Source organism: Mytilus trossulus, chromosome 9 (assembly GCF_036588685.1).
Source record: "Mytilus trossulus isolate FHL-02 chromosome 9, PNRI_Mtr1.1.1.hap1, whole genome shotgun sequence".
Taxonomy (NCBI): Eukaryota; Metazoa; Mollusca; class Bivalvia; order Mytilida; family Mytilidae; genus Mytilus; species Mytilus trossulus.
The window spans coordinates 52,143,745-52,161,844 of NC_086381.1; the positions used below are offsets into that span (position 1 = coordinate 52,143,745).

Here is an 18,100-nt window from a genome sequence, read left to right on the forward strand (position 1 = left end):
TAAGAAATATATCTCTGTTCTCCAACCTGTCGTGATTTGATGTGACTTTAAAAAGTTGCCGATTGAGTTTGGTAGATTTTTTTCCATTAATAGATACAGTGGCGTAGCTAGGTCATTTTTACGTGTACGCCCGAACCTCGATGAGGGGCCTGAATGAAAAAAGAATCGTACAATAACAATATGTTACCCGACATCCGTCAGGACGACATAATTAATTTCAGCTGATCTATTTGATTGTTATCCATTATATCCAATTTATAACAAATAAATCGAAATATATATATTTTTCCGTGTTTGGTTCAGATATTGATCAAAATTGATAAATAGTTTCATTTGTGTAGTACAATGGCAAATTCAAAAGGGACACATAACTGAAATAATAAGCATATTTCTTACTACATAGATAAGAATGACCAAAAGAATGACAGAACAAAGAAATATTGAAATGATGCCCCCCCCCCTCAACTCCCTGTTGCCCCCAATCCAGACCCTCATACATGTATATATCTGTGACAGATAGTTTTGTTAAATATATTTAACTGGTTTTGTATTCAAAAAGAATATTTTATTTGTATACAAAATGTTGTTAATATGTGTAATGGACAATATATACCATGCCCTCTCAGCCGAAGTCGTTATCTCATTTCAATGAAAGAAAGTATTTGAAAGCTTGCCTCCCTGTGCAATATGTTATTAAGAGGTGACCAGGCCAATCTGATTTAAATTGCGCCTGTCAGTATTAAACTGAAAAAATGAACTAAAAAAAATTTGATACAGAAATTAACCATGAAAAAAACACTTCAAGAAAGTTTAATTAAATTCGACGAAGGTTTAAAAAAATTATTGATATGTAACAAATTTTTACCCAAGATTGTCAACTGATGCAAAAGAAATTCCTTTTATTCATGAAATACAGAACTCATCATATATAATTTCTTCATTTTGCTCTCAATACTCGTTTGACCATAAACAGTTTTTGTCCAGCTACCGTAAAATTTTACGAAGGTTTGACAAAGTTATTGGTATCATCAAACTTTAACCACATACCACTTAATGAACCTACAAGTACATATAGTTATATTATTGACACCGCCGACGAAATTTAGGACCGAAATGTCTCGCTTTCGCGACAAAAATGTCAATAGCTCGACAAAAAATGCAAACCACATATCGAATCTTAGCACATAATGAATTGCTTAAAAAAAATAAGGAAAGTGAGTATATAGAATTCACTGTAGATTTAGACTTTGACAGAAAATGAACAAATATATAATATGATACTAATTTTCGTCACTTTTATTTGCAATTACAAGCCATTGAAGAAAGACTTAGACGATTGATGTACTGTTAACCAATTCTTTCATTTTTATTTAGATGAAAATATATTTTTTTACCCAATTCAAGTGTACGCCCGGGCGTTTTGACGTAAACGTAGCTACGCGCATGAGATATGAAAGAAGTGATGTTTCTGATAATATTAGTTTTTGGTATTTGAATTTATTTGGTTTGTTTAAACAAATGGGTTTTTGACTATTTTATTATTTGTGACTGTTTATTTAACGCATCATGTAAATATAATGGAATTTGATGAGACTGTTATTAAAGATCATTAAAGTGAGAGGGTTAGCGCTATAGAATCAGGTTTAATCCACCATTTTCTACATTTGAAAATGCCTGTACAAGGTCAGGAATATGACAGTTCTTGTCCATTCGTTTTTGGTGCGTTTTGTTATTTGATTCTGCCATGTGATTATGGACTTTCCTAATTGATTTTCCTCAGAGTTCAGTATTTTTGTGATTTTACTTTTTTTTCAATCCACAGGCACTCGTCTCAGAAAAAATCCTATATATATACCTTTATATATGTGGGTAAGATTGCTACGGATGATCCCAACAACAAAAGTAGGCGTGTTATATACCATTGTGAAGACATAACAAGTGGGGTTGACAGTCGACAAATTGGTAATACGCTACGGTTACATTACGTTATTGTTACATGAAAAAACGGTAATGTACGATGGGACTAGTAATATGTAGTTAGTAAATATTATAATAAAAGTTGAAAAATTTAATTTATATTTACAATACATACAATTATTATATACAATTTCTTTTTTTTTTTATTTACAATGACAGTTTCAACATATCCAGAAAGTGTTTTTTGGAGCATTTTAAAGTCCGACACATTTTTTTTTATAAAACCTCTCCAAACGACATTTTTTCCGAACTGTGTTTGTATTGTTGTATGAAATGTGTGTCTTGTTATTAAATCAGTTTCGTTTTATACCAATCCAATTTGAAAGTTTTAAATTTTTCACCCAAAACTAAATTGGTAATAGGAATCTCTTCGTCCTTTGTTCAACGTATAATGACAGTTATGAGAGTAGGTGTGCAGTTAAATACTGAGAAAAGGACATTTTTCTCAGCTCAACTCGGTTCCAAACAACAAACCATTGAACTATATTTTTCGCCTTTGACACTACTTATCTGAAGTAAAATTGAGAATGGAAATGGGGAATGTGTCAACTTAAAAGCATCAACAACCCGACTATAGAGCAGACAACAGACGAAGGCCACAATGGGTCGTCAATGTAGCGCGAAACTCTCGCACCCGGAGGCGTCCTTCACCAAGCCCCTTAACAAATATGTATACTAGTTCTATAATAATGGACGCTACGCTTAACTCCGAATTATACACAAGAAACTAGAATTTAAAATCATACAAGACTAACAAATTTAAAACTATTCAAACACATTTTGTTGAATAATAATATTTATTATTTGTCAGTATTACAAGTATTATTTGGTACATATGAAAGAATTAAACAACAAAACTATAGAAGATTTAAATTTGATAAATCCAGCATATATAGCTGTTTTTCATGTAACAATAACGCAATGTAACCGTAGCCTCAATAATTATCGTTACATTCGTAATTAATCGGTTCCTTACCCAACTTTGCATTCTGGTATTTAGTCTCCAATGTAACAATAATATTTGTATTATTGTTACATTCCCTTGTAACCGTAGCCAGTGCCTAAATTTAATGATGACCGCAATCATTTATTTCAAGAGATAACTAAAAGTTGCCCCAACTTTTTAACTCTTAACGCAATAGATAAACTGAATCAGATATGGCTTATGAAAACAGAAGAAAAGTCTACTCTCACTGCTGCATGTAAATTTATTTCGAAAAATTGTTAATTATGTGGCTTTCAGGCTTGTCTGCTTCAGACACGAGGCGGACTGTGTAAATACCACAGCTCCTTGAGTACCGCCCCTTGGTGTCTGTTGCAGTTAGGAAACCTACACTTTTCTCAATACCTGTTTACTGCAGTAACTTTTTTCCATTTGTGTTTGTTTTTCTGCATCAGATACGAGGAGGATTGTTAGAGCTTTTAAGATCACAATCCTAGAGCATCGTCTGTTGAAGCTAAACAATCATTTATTTTATATTTATACGTTTTTAGCAAAATATTATAAAATCAAGTGAGAAAAAGAGAAAAAAAAAAAAGAAAAAAAAGTAAATATATAAATAAAGTTTGCCACATCTCTGGAGTAGCAACTCTGACATACTTTCTTATTTAACAAATAATACCTGTATGACTATTTCAATAGTTTATTTTACAATGTTATGCAAAAAACTGTATGATGCATCAATTATATATGTTATGTGTATATGCCCCCCCCTGGGGACCTAATTTGGAAAATAAAATTTATCTTTCTTATCTTATCTATTGAACCCCCTACTATAGACCTTGAATTTCGATTTAGCTGTTATGTCTCCTTTGCATAGTTATTATACTCTAAGTAGTAGTTTGAATGTATTTACCATGCTCAGTGGCGGATCCAGGATTTTTCATAAAGGGGGCCCACTGACTGACATAAGAGAGGGCACATTCCAGTCACGCTTCAGTGATTCCCTATATAGGCTACCCAAATTTTCCCAAAAAGGGGGGGGGGCGGGCCGAGCGGAGCTCAAAACATAAAATAAGTGTAATATGTACTATTTAAACGTGGGCCATGTATATTTTATAGTTGCTGTAAAGTGTAATGGTTGGACATTTTTGATGCTACATATTCTACCTATTAATTATCTATCATATAATGATAGTATGGATCCAAAGCTATGTACTGATATATTTGATTTTACTCTAACTATACAAATCCTTGATACCAGCGAAAATATCTTTATAAGTAAAGAATTGTCGTATAAAAATTAAATACTCGGGAAATGGCAAAGTTAACGGAAATGGCAAAGTTCACGAAGTGTAGTCTGATAAATCATTTTACAAAAAAAAAAAAAAAAAGTCCGAGCAAAAGGGGGGCGTACGCCCTCTACGCCCCCACCCCCCCCCCCCCCCCTTTCTGAATCCGCCACTGATATGACACCGCCATAACGGATCTCGATCAGATTGTCGTAATGTCGTACGATTGTATTTATGAAACAATGGTCTGACATGAATTGATAGGAAAACTGATTAATTAGGATTAACGCACATTTGCAAAACAACCTGTCATGATACATAATGCCGGCCTACTCCCGCTGAGTAAATGGACATAAATTAAATGGGTGTTCCTATTAAAGGAGTATTATATATACCGCAGACGATTATCCGAACCATACATTTCTTTCCCCTACCTAATCCGATCCCCAGATGTTGAGGATCATATTTCATTATCGGGATCTTGTGTCAAAGCCATTATTTTATAAGACATTAATGAACAAAACTTGGTAAGCTCTACTGTAAAACATTTGTTCATTTAGAGATCTGTAATATGTGGTGAGATATACTCTAATGAAGGTCTAGATGGTGCACGCATAATCTGTATTTTAATTTTTTGTTGATGCCATGTTTGGCTTTATCATGTTTATCGTGATTCTTCCTCTTAAGCTCGATTTTCCTGGAATTTTTTTTTATTAAAAGTCTCTGTATAAATCTATTCCTCAAAGAGTTCCTGCTTTTTAAAAAAATGTTTTAAGAATAAATATTTTTTTTACAAGGCCATAATAAATAATAGGTTTGTTTGCCCAAACGCTAGTCCAAATAATTATGACATCTTGAAAGGCTATTATAATTTTTTTCTTTGACACCTTACTTCGACAAACGCTACCTACCCAGTAGTTCTTTTATAATCATTAGAGCAAGGACTTCAAAATTGTGTTAACAAATTAATTAAATTTACAGTTGATTATAAAATGACAGTTAAGGTTCATGTGGACCCTATGGCTAAAATGGCCGTATTTTCACCTCAAAATTTTCTCTGAGTACAGACAAACCTGCGCATCTGTAAAAAAATTCAGGCATAGCATGCCCCAGATAAATGAATTATAAGTATGTTTTATGTTTTAGAAAAATAAAAACTTACAAGGATTTTGCCGTGCACTTTTTTTCCTTCCTCCAGAAGGTGCTAAAATAAACTAAGTTGGGAAACAGGTTTGAGAACTTCCCCACAGGTAAAAATTAAAGTGAGCATTTTTAATTAACATGGACATTAGATGGACAATAGATACCTGACAATAATTGGTTATTTAAACTGTGTACCTGAGTGGACCATATCAAGGTAAACTCAACTGTTTGTTAATTTTATCATCTTCTGCAGAGACGAAAAAAAGTGTACGGCAAAATCCAGTTAAGTTATGAATTTTCTAAATCATACATGGCTTTTGAATTTTATTTATCTAGGGCATGCTATGCCTTAAAACTTTTCCAGATTCACAGGGTTGCCTGTACTCAGACAAAAATTTGAGGTGAAAATACGGCCATTTTAGCCATAGGGTCCACATGAACCTTAACACCACAAAGATAAAAGTATATATAAGAAACAAAAGCATTTGGATAACTTTATATACATTATACATGTATAGATATACATGTATAGATATGGTCGGATTGTTGTCTCTTTGACACATTCCCCATTTCCATTTTCATTTTATAGATATGTAATAAAATCAATCAGGGCCGGGTTGTCTCCCATGGAACTAGAACTTAGACTAATAACATGAATAATAGAATAAAGAATTATGGAATTTCTCCAGGTAACAGTGGTACCCAAAATAACTATGTTTTTCCCAATAACTTGGCTTATAATCAGGTTATTTGTGTGAATGTGTATTCATGTTTTTTTTTAGTTTAAACATGTTAAATGTTTTTTAATCATTCTAATAATTCTAATCACTTTCTGTGCTTTATTTTGTAATTCATTTGATTGTATAACTCAATTTTTGGGCACCATGATTGGTTAATAGAATTATCTATCTGTCTTTACTTGATGCTTATTACCACAAAGTACAGATCTAGTTCCAATTTTGGTGGGCTGACTTTAATCATTTTCAAGATATGCTCCTTTATAAATACTTTAAAAAAATCAAAATTTTTAGTTTCCATTCTGTAACTTAAATAGCCTCAACCAAATGAAGTGAAAGGTTTACATACACATTGCTCATGTTGCTTATTACCACAAAACACAGATCAAGTTGAATTTTGGTGAGGTCATTTTTAACATCATGTTATGTCCCTTCATTTTCCCTTTATACTTTAATCGAAAAAGTGCACAATTTTTAGTTTTTGTTCTGTAACTCAAGTTTACCCCAACAGCATTATGAACCCTATACACAGTTACCATAAAACTAAGTCAAGTACAAATTTGGGTAGAAGCATTTTTTATCATTATTCAGTTATGTCCCCTTACATGTATAATGTTGTAAGCATGCAGGTGCATCATCTGTGTCCATGGGGACACATTCTTCATTTATTTCTCTAAAAATCTTCCTTGAAATACTCCTACCAAGCAATATTAATCAATTCCGAGCTACCTTCTTGTACTTTAATTTTCCATTAACAAACAAAAATACCAAATTAGCTTTGTAAATACCAATTAACAGTAATCTAAAATACATCACAATAATTTTGAAATTAACTAATCCCAAAAAAAAAAAATTTCATTTTAAAAATGTATAAATTTTATTCAGGAAAATATAAATACATGTATTTTGATTCATGTCTATACACTGTAATATTATAAAACATCTTTCAATTTAAAAGGTTGCAATTCACATAAGTAAATTAACAGGTTACAAAGCACTCTGACATGAGGGCCAAGTAAAAGAACTGCAAATCAAATTATGTCAATGAAAAACTATCTTTATTTCTGATTGAATTAAAACATGTACATTTATTTCCTGCAGGATCCAGGGTACAAAAAAAAAAACCAGCAAAAATTAAAATTTATATTTTGTTTTTCATTACAATTTTAACCTATTACACTATAAGTTGTTACTTTAAAATATGGTACAAAAATCCACCAAAAAATCAATTTGTTTTGGCCCCAGATGACTTTTTAAATTTGAATATTATTTATTTACTAATCGGTTACCTATATTTTTGATTATTTTCAAAGAAGCTGTTCTTAAAACTAAACAAGTGTAAAATTTAATTGATTTCTGTAATTAAGTTCTTTTTTTATTTTGATATTACATCTAATTAGAGATCTCCAATTAGTTCAACAGAAAAAAAAGTACCTTAACAAATATGCATGCTTCTTTCAAAGGCAGAATGAATGGTGACCCCATTTTTAGCTCATCTGGCCTAAAGGGCCAAGTGAGCTTTTCTCATCACTTGGCTTCTGGTGTTGTTAACTTTTACAAAAATCTTCTCCTCTAAAACTAATGGGCCAAATTTATTAACCAAACTTAGCCACAATCATCATTAGGGTATCTAGTTTAAAATTATGTCCGTTGACCTGGCCAACCAACCAAGATGGCTGCCATGGCTAAAAATAGAACATAGAGGTAAAACATAGATTTTGGCTTATTACTCTGGAACCAAAGCATTTAGAGCTAATCTGACATGGGATTTAATTTTTAGTGGAAGAAGACGTCAAGTCTTCTGAAGACTTAAGGGGCTGACCATTGGCATTGAGTCTCTGTATGCCGCATTCATTTCGTGTATTACAATTTCAAAACAACTTAAGATTCCTGACACCGATTTTTACACATGATTAGGCATCTGAATCATTAAATTTGTAAATTATGATTGTAAAACAATCACTATCGTAAATATGACCCTTTTATTTATGTAAATTATTAGATTTCATCTCATCCACATGAACGTTATTTGTTTACTTGTAACAGGATGTTTTAACTGTAGATAATTGTATTACGCATGCGTGAATTTGGTATCGGGACAACTCGCCCTGTTTACAAGTTCGCCCTTGAAGTTACGAATTTGCAATCCTGCAGACAAGAAGATTTTGTTTTTATATAAATAAAAAGGATATATAAAGTGTTGTCTTTATTCATGGTTTTCCTTTGTCATGTGAATTAGATGCCCTTCGTAACATACATGTGAACCTCCCGACGGGAGTACAAAACTCCTGTTTTCAGGGGTCTCCTCCCGTTAAGGAGAAAAAACTCCCGTGTATGAAATATTTCATGAATGAAAATTTTCAGACGCCATATTTGATCATTTCTTACTACTGTATGGGTGTAATTGACACCTGTGTTAAATTTTACCTGAACATCAAAGAAGATGTATAATTATATGGCTTCACTTGACAGCTTGTTGTGTCAAACATTCTGGTAATCAACGATGTTTACCTCAGGCTAACTGCCGTTGTGTTATCAAAACGATGTGTATTGGGAATATTGAAATACTTTTTTGTTACTTCCCTTTGTTTTATCCTGTTTTCTGTTATTTTGCTTTTAAAAATGTAAATTGTAAAAAGACTATAAATGATTAATATTTTAATCAAATAATCATAAAAGGATGTTGATTGAATGAATTTATTGATTAAATGAATTTAAATGATTTTGGACAAATAAAAAAATTTAAATTTATAAATTATTTTAGTAATCTAGACCTCCTTTCAAGGATTAAATTGAAGTTTATATCATAAATTTGTTTATTATTGATTAGAAGCCAACATACAATATGTGCAACTAGACTAATAAAAGGTCTAGTCGTTAGATTAATTCAATATGTGCAACTAGACTAATAAAAGGTCTAGTAGTTAGATTAATTCAATATGTGCAACTAGACTAATTAAAGGTCTAGTAGTTAGATTAATTCCTAGTAAAATCTTGAAATTTAAATTGGTAAATGTTAGTATATATTAGATTTTATTGTGTAAGCTAAGAAATAGCAAGACATTTTACACTGTTTTTAAGTCTTTTTAAGCTTTCTACAAATATGACTTTCATAATGCTTAAAAGCCATGCAGTACTAGTGTTAGTGTATGTTATTTTTTTAATTAATTTATGATGTTGCAAATATACATGTGGAGCTTATTTCTTTATTTGTCTATACATTTACAAATGATAAGGAGATGGAGACATGAACAAAAATATTTAAGAATTGAATGCTTCTTTTTGTAAATTTATTGGGGTTTAAAAGCGTTGACCGAAGTACATTTTGTATGAAGCGCGGAAGCGCTTCATACTAAAAATGTGCACACGGTCAACGCTTTTACAACCCTATAAAGTTACAAAAAGAAGCATTCAATACTTATAATTACATTTTTTTAGCTATGATCATGAAAACACGGATTTTATAAATTTTGCATATTATTCACCAGTGCACTTTATTGTGGGACCACGTGCTATCATGAATGAAATGTTTTATTGAGTGATGCAATTGCTTACGGAATAACAAGTGATGTGCCGTAAGCCAATCAAAATAAAGTATTATAATGAAACATACATCTAATGTTATTATATACAGATAAGATATATAAATATAATGATTCATTTGCAAGCAGTGAACAATCATTTGTCAAATACAAAACAAAACAAAACAAGAAACAGATTCTTCTTATTATTTTATTTTATTCAAATAGAGAGGCAATAAGGGAACTATAAACATTACAATTTGATGGAAATTTGAAGAAAAAACACAATTTCTACATCATTTGGTTACATTTACGACAAAATTTATGTCGATAAAAAACATGATGTTTTGACCATTCAGTACTTAATAGATGCATAGTTCTTGGGGAAAAGTTTCATCAAATAATATGAATATAAATGACTTTTTTTGTGCTCATTTTTTACAGTGGGTTGTGATGATCTTCCAGTTAGGTTACCCTCATTTGGAGTGTTGTTCCCAACCTGTTAAAGGTCCATCTTTGTGCATAATTCAAAATTGGAAATTTCAACAAGCATCTAATATTCTTAATCTGGAAAATAAACCCTGGTCTGCTAGCTTCATGTATATTTTTTCTACCGATTTAATATATAACTAGAATCATGCAAACAGACTTAAGGAAAAGGCATGTAAGTTCATCATACAAATATATGACACTTTTTCTAGACAATCCAGATCTTGCAAAATACGTCGCTAAAAATTGTAACCTTTAAAATTGTTGTTGTGCATTAAAAACCCATATGGGAACTTTCAAAAGTTGGCGGGTATGTAACAAGTCTTACTATTTTTATGCTCCATTTATGGGCAATATGTTTTCTAGTCTGTCCGTCCGTCCTGCTTCTGGTTATAAAGTTTATGGTCGAGGTAGTTTTTGATGAAGTTGAAATCCAATCAACTTGAAACTTAGTACACATGTGTTCCTCTTGATATGATCTTCTTAATTTTACTGCCAAATTAATGATTTTACCTAATTTTCATAGTCAACTGAACATAGAAAATGATTGTATGGATGGGAAATCCATGTACTTAATTATGACCTTTTCTTGTTTGAAGAAAAAAAAATACATTTTAACGATAATGGAACAAAGCAGCCTGGGTAAGTGGGGCTGCTTTTATGGTAATTCAAGTTACCTTTTATTCACCTTCTTCCACTTCAGAGCTATCAGCTCTTTGATTTAACAAGTGTATAAATATGTTAATTACAAATCTTAACGAGGCCGGTATAAGGTACAGGTACTTGATGTTTTTCAACTAACAATTGTCATGATTGTACAGATTTAAAAAAATATGATAAATTAAAAAAAAGAAATCTAACAAGTCAATATGTATCTGTCCTGAAATTTTCAGTTGAATTGGACAACTGGTTGTTTGGTTGCTGCCCCCAATTGGTAATTTTCAAAGAAATTTTGCTGTTTTTATACGACCGCAAAAATTGAAAAATTTTTTGGTCGTATTTTGGTATCACTTTGATGTCGTCGTCGTCCGAAGACATTTGGTTTTCGCACTCTAACTTTAGTTAAACGAAAAAGAAATCTATGAAATTTAAACACAAGAATGTTGATATGCACACAATGCTTATTACCACAAAATACAGATCAACTTTGAATTTTGGGGGTTTCACTTTTATTGTTCTGATTAGCTATGCCCCTTTATAAACGGAAAAAATTATGACTTTTTTGTTTCTGTTCTCTCTCTGAAGTTTGCCTCAACCAAATTTTATGAAACTCGTACACCATACCATACTTATTACCACAAAATTCAGATCAAGTACAAATTTGGGTAAGGTCACTTTTACTAGTTTTAGTGTTCATCATTTCATATATGTTCCTTTATATAAACTATATATGGTATTCAAGCAGGGGCATCATCTGTGTCCCATGGACACATCCCCATTTATTTTATTCATACATTATTTTATGTTGGCATATACATTGTATATATATATAAGCATTTTAATTTTTAAAATGTTTTCATATTTGCAGATACTAAAATGTCTGTGGTACAGAAGCTTCAAGATGAGTTGACAAAGACATTGAAGCAGGATGGAATCTATGATGAAGTTCTTACTAAGTTTAAAGATTGTAAAACAAACAAAAGTAGAATCCAGATGGTTGCACAGATAGATGGCGTAAATAAACATTTTGACATTATCCCTGACACTAAACAAAAGTCATCTGATACTTCTATTAGACGTAGAAATGAAGGAAATACATTCTTTCAGAAGGGAGAATTTCAAAGAGCGCTGGACAAATATAACCAAAGTGTAGTGAATGCCCCTGCATTGCGTTCTGAAGATCATTCAAAGGATGAACATAAGGGAGACAACTTAGAATTGTCCTATGCCTTGGCTAACCGCTCAGCTGTCTTCTTTCATCAGAAAAGTTATGATGATTGTTTGAGTGACATTGATTTAGCTATTCAGAATGAATATCCTAAATCTTTAATTTATAAATTACATGAAAGAAAAGCAAAATGTTATTTTGAAAAGAAAGAAATACCAAAAGCTACTGAATCATTTCAAAATGCACTCAACTCATTGTCAGATGCTGAACTTGATGAAAAAAAATCCATAAATATAAAAAACTCAGTTGAAAGGTCCATTGAAAAATGTAAGAAAAGTGTATCAAGTAATGATGGAAAGCCAGGACCCAAGTCTTTCCAGAAATTTCATGGTCCACTTCCAACCATTGAGAAGAGAAGTAAGATATTTGCGTCTGCATTTGATGCTGTGGGGATAACTGAGAATGAAGAAACAGAATTTGGACTGACTGCCACTCGAGACATTTATGTTGGTGAAGTACTAATAATAGAAAAGGGCTATACTTCCATTGTATTACCAAAGTATGATACTATCTACTGTCATCATTGTTGTCAGCGAGTCGTGTCCGCTCATCCATGTCATCAATGCAGTGAAGTCATGTTCTGTAGTGGCACTTGTCACAAGGAATCATGGGAGGAATATCATTCCTTAGAATGTCCATGTTTAGGAACAGTTAAGCAGGCTAATATAGGCCTTGGTTACTTGGCTTTTAAGATGGTAGTGAAAGCAGGATTGTCTTCAGTAATGGAGTATGAGAGTCAAGAACAAGAGGATGGATGTAAGAGGTCTGTTGGCTTCAACACTGACGGTGTTTATAATTCTGATGATTACAACACTGTGTACAGCTTAGTTAATCATAGTGAAAAACGTACACCAGAAGATCTGTTTAAGCGAACATTACAAGCATATTTTCTATTGAAATGTCTAGAGAAGACAAGCTACTTTAATATAGATGAGAGAAAAGTATCATTTGCAGACAAATGTTATGTAGCTGGGCATATGTTACGACATATTATGATGCTTCCATGCAATGCCCATGAAGTTTCAGAACTTGCTCTGAAACCAGAATGTTTGCCAGAATCTGAAACCAAGGAGATAGGATCAGGAATCTATCCTATTCTCAGTCTAATCAACCACTCATGTGACCCTAATGTAGTGAGACACTCATATGGCGATGTATGTGTGGTCCGTGCAATAAAGAATATAGATGCTGGTGAAGAAATAGCGGATAATTATGGCGCTCTCTATCCGTTAACTGTATGTTCTGAAAGAAGAGAAATATTAAAACCACAGTATTATTTTACATGTAATTGTAAAGCATGCAGAGAAGATTGGCCATTGTATTTCAACATACCGGTTGATGTACCCAAGTTCCGATGTCAGAAATGTAATGGACCTGTTGTCATTCCTCCTGACAGGAAGACAGAGAACTCTGTTTGTCTTAATTGTTCACATGTTCAAGATACAACCAATGTTATTGTCAAACTACACCAATCACAAGATGAATATCAGAATGTTCTACAACAAGTCCTAACTGGAGAGAGATTACATGAAGCTCTGCCCAGGTTAGAAGCATATCTTCAGTTCTTATATAAAACTGTGTGTATACCATGGCAGGACTGTAACAATTGTCAGGAAGCTATCAAACAATGCTATGCTGTACAAGCAAGCTGCTTTATTGCTAGCTGAAATAACCATTCAATGTTATTTGGTGCTTTAAATTTGTGCAATCCCATGTTGAAAAAAAGGAATTAGGAACAAACTTGTTATGACACAAGTCAAGTACAAACATTTTTAATGTAATTTATAAGTTAAATGATATAAGATTTTTGATACATGTATTTCATTTTAATTTATATTTGGAAACTTCTAATCAGCTAATTGAAAAGGTGTTTTATTTTAGTGTCTCAGTCTCAATGTGTCTGGTACTTGCATTTTTTTCACTTGACTCATTGCTTTCTTAGCTTATTTTCATATCAATTTAGTGCATACTTTCTAATACTGATGAAAAATGTTTTCTGTGAAAACTGGTTTACAATGTATGTTTATATTATCAAAATTGCTAAACTTATCTGTTTTATCCATTTGCTAGTGCCACAAACTTTCTATAGTTTGCACTAGGTTGAGTATACATGTATGTGTAATTTAAAGTCTTTTTTGAGTCAAAACAACAAAGATATAAGATTATTTTGTACATTTGTTTGTTATATCATGTTTAAGTAATTTAATATGCACAACTTTTTATGCCAAAGCAATTATAGAGATTTTTGAATTTTCCTTTTGATAGTTACAATTGAAGATAAAAAAAATCTGAATTATATTTTTTTAGACTAGAGGATGTATACACACAAATGTGAATGGTCATACATGTATGTCAGTTTGTTCATGACCGATGATGTACCCAAAAGCTAGTAAAAGCCCAGCTGTATACATGTATATATAATATACAGGTATAAAAGTTACTCTAAAATGTCATCTTGCAATATAAAAATGTGGAGTAGTGGTAATATTCCAATGACAAATGAATGAGAGAACTATCCAGCAGAGACCAAATAAATGACTGCATGTAAACATCTACAATTACAGACTTCAACAATGAGCATTATCTACACCTTATGGAAAGCTATAACCCTCCAGGGGTTAACAAAGTGTTAAACAATTAAAAAAAGAAAAACAGCAGCCTTATTTAATTCAATCTTTCTATTTGGTTTTTTGGTTCAATTTATTAAAAGTATTCAGGTCAAAGTGAAACAAAATAATCTGTCATAAACACGTCCATGATGTGGTGGGAAAATTCTTTTAATTAGATATTATTGGTAACCTGTATGGCTTTAACAGTTATTATCATAATAATTATTTCATGGTGCCTAGTCATAATGTACATTATGTATCTGTCAGACTAAATCAATGGCATTAAGTTTATATTATATTGTGAACAATGTGTATGATTTTCAGAATATGTTTTTTGTCATGAATGTACATTTTTTCCATTGTACCCCATTTGTATATAAATCTACATGTATTTTCATGATTTATTCAAGGGACTGTTTCTCTGTGTTTGTTTCATTGTTCTAGTGCAATATTTTTTTTAGGATTTTTTTTCTCATTACCAGTATATGCATTTACAGTGTTTACATCATGAATATCTTACCAGCATACTAAATGAACAGTTTGGGCTGAATCCAACTCCAATTGGGAATATCATTTAAGAGAAAGTTATTTATTGTGAAACACTTGACAGTCAGGTCAAAGTAACATGTGTCTGTGTTTAAATATTCATGTTACAGGAGAATATGTTCAGATAGATAAGTGTCAGAAATGTAATAAGTGAAAAATTTAAACTGCAAAACTGTCAGTTAAGTTGCAAGTTCAGTTGGATAACTGTCATTCTGATGAAGTTGTATAAGTTTGTTTTTTTATTATATTATATATCATTTTATTAACCGTTTTTTTGTGACAAAAATGTCGGTTATTGATTTGGGGATGCTCGGTGGGCGGGCGGGCAGGTGGGCGGGCGGCAATCAAATGTTGTCCGTGCATTAACTCATGAACCATTCAACCAAAGCTTTTAAAATTTTAATATGTTGTTACTGATGACAAAATAAAGGTCAAGTTCAATAATGACGATTTTGAATTTTACCGTTCAGGAGTTATGGTTCTTGAAAGATTGAAAAATGGCGTTTCCAATCGTGTCCGTGCATTTACGCATGAACTGTTCTACCAAAGCTTCCCAAATTTTAATATGTTGTTACTGATGACAAAATAAAGGTCAAGTTCAATTTACTGTTCAGGAGTTATGGTTCTTGAAAGATTGAAAAATGGTGTTTCCAGTTGTGTCCGTGCATTTACGCATGAACTGTTCTACCAAAGCTTCCCAAATTTTAATATGTTGTTACTGATGACAAAATAAAGGTCAAGTTCAATAATGACGATTTTGACTTTTACCGTTCAGGAGTTATGGTTCTTGAAAGATTGAAAAATGGTGTTTCCATTCACGTTGTTGCATTTACTCACGAAACCATTCAATCTAAGCTTTTCAAATTTTAATATGTTGTTACTGATGACAAAATAGAGGTCTAATTTGATATTGACAATTTTCGCTTTCACCAATCATCAGTAATGGTTCTTGTGATATTGCCAGGACACAAATAAATGCTAATAAATCCGGTTTGCTGTCGTTGTGACAGCCTCTTGTTCTGGTATCACCTAAGTTGAACAAAGGTATACAGAAAAACATATTAATTTATATACATTGTATTGTTACAGATGAACAAGTTCAGTTGAATATCTTAGTCATGTTACAGGTTAAAAGGTTCATGAATAACTCATGATATTCTTGGACAAGTTTAGTAGAAACTAACTCATTCATGTTACATGCGAACAAGTTCAGGCCTAGAAATTATCAGTTTCAAATTCAATCCTACAAATTAACTGTCATTTTTATATGTGAACCAGTTAATGTTAAGTCATAAAATTAGTAATCATGTTAGAAGCATTCATTTGATTATAATGTCATTATCATGATTATGTTACAAGTGAACCAAGTTCAGTTACATCAACTCCAAATCTGATTTTAATTCTCTTTTGTCTTTGGATGCATTTCTTTCTAATACAAATGATGCAAACGGCTAAGCGCTCACATGTTTTGATCATTTGTTTCTAACATACATTTGCAAAGTTTACATAAACTTTGACAAACTTTGCAATTGCTAATGATGCATCTACAGTTTGTAGATCTTCGTTTGTAAGTACAAACGCTACATTTGTTTCTAACTTGAACTTGATTAAACGATATATTTTTTCTACGTTGGTAAAAAAATCTGTTTACCAACAACATGTGCATGCATAATTGAAAGTTCAAATAGGGTCAGTAAAAAACACGTTGTATTTGTTTCTACTTTTGTAGCCTTTAGAAAAGAACAAATAACGCCACACAACGTTTACAAAGTTTTGGTTAGAAAGAAATGCAGCCTTTGACTGACCAGTGTAGTTTAACACTGAGTTAGGCAGCAACCATTTGATTTTCGGGGGGGGGGGCTATTTTTTTTTTCTGTGCAAACTATTTTTTGCTTCGGCAAATGTTTTTAGCGACAAACCGAAAACAATTTTTTTCTTTCAATTTTAGCATTACATATAGTGGCAGCTGAGGGTGAAACAAACAAATTTTTTTTTCTCAGGGTCCAAAATTTTTTTTCACCAAACCCTGGAAACAAACTTTTTTTTCCAAAAATAAAATAGCCCCCCCCCACCCCCCAGAAAATCAAATGGTTGCTGCCTTATGCAATGAATTTGATGCTGTCATATGTGCCTTTGTTGTAGTTCTTTATGATATGAGATTAGATTGCTTTAACATGTTTTAGCTTAAACATTTAAAATCATTTATATTTTCATTCTTAACATTAATGCAATAGTTGGTGTGTGATTCCTGTATATTATAAGAATCCTACAGTTTGTTGTATGATTTATAGCTGAAGTTTTGTGTGAAACCATAGACAAGTTTAATTCAGATATTATTTTTGAGAACATATAAGTTATTTAAATACAATGGAATGTTAATTTTTGATGATGCAATAAAAATCAATTTGTAACATTGGAGTGTTTTTTAATACATGTCAATTATGAGCATTTTTGTGTAAAATCGTCAGGATGGACAACTTCAGCTGCCAACCCAAGCGCCAAGCTTGTCAAAGAGGGGTGAATGATACAGATACCAGAGGGACAGTCAAACTCATAGATAGAAAATAAACTGACAACGCCATGGCTAAAAAATAAAAAGGCAAACAGACAAATAATAGTAAAAAAGTCATAACATAGACAACTTAAGACTATGTAAGCAACACGAACCCCACCAAAACTGTGGGTGATCTCCAGAGGTGGATTAAGGGGGGAAAATGTGGTTGCTTATATAGGGAATCACTGAAGTGTGACTGGATCGGGCTCCTCTTAGGTCAGTCAATGGGCCCCCTCTTATGAAAATTTCTGGATCCGCCACTGATCTTGGGTTCATCTGAAGGGTAAGCAGATCCTGCTCCATATGTGGCACCATACTATAGGCTTTATTGGTTGGTCCCTAATTTTAGACTTCCAGAAGAGAGGATACTTTTTTGGAGATGTATCATGGTCAAAGTGTGGGGC

General features: G+C 32.2%; 1 protein-coding gene across 1 annotated transcript; it reads left to right on the forward strand.

Moving 5' to 3' along the window:
- Window positions 1-4,643: 4,643 nt before the first annotated feature.
- On the forward strand, window positions 4,644-15,457 carry LOC134683092 (SET and MYND domain-containing protein 4-like). Its single transcript, XM_063542168.1, has 2 exons — window positions 4,644-4,736; window positions 11,628-15,457. The coding sequence occupies exon 2, from the start codon at window positions 11,636-11,638 to the stop codon at window positions 13,652-13,654; it is 2,019 nt and encodes a 672-aa protein (XP_063398238.1). The 5' UTR covers window positions 4,644-4,736; window positions 11,628-11,635; the 3' UTR covers window positions 13,655-15,457.
- The last annotated feature ends 2,643 nt before the right edge of the window (window positions 15,458-18,100 follow it).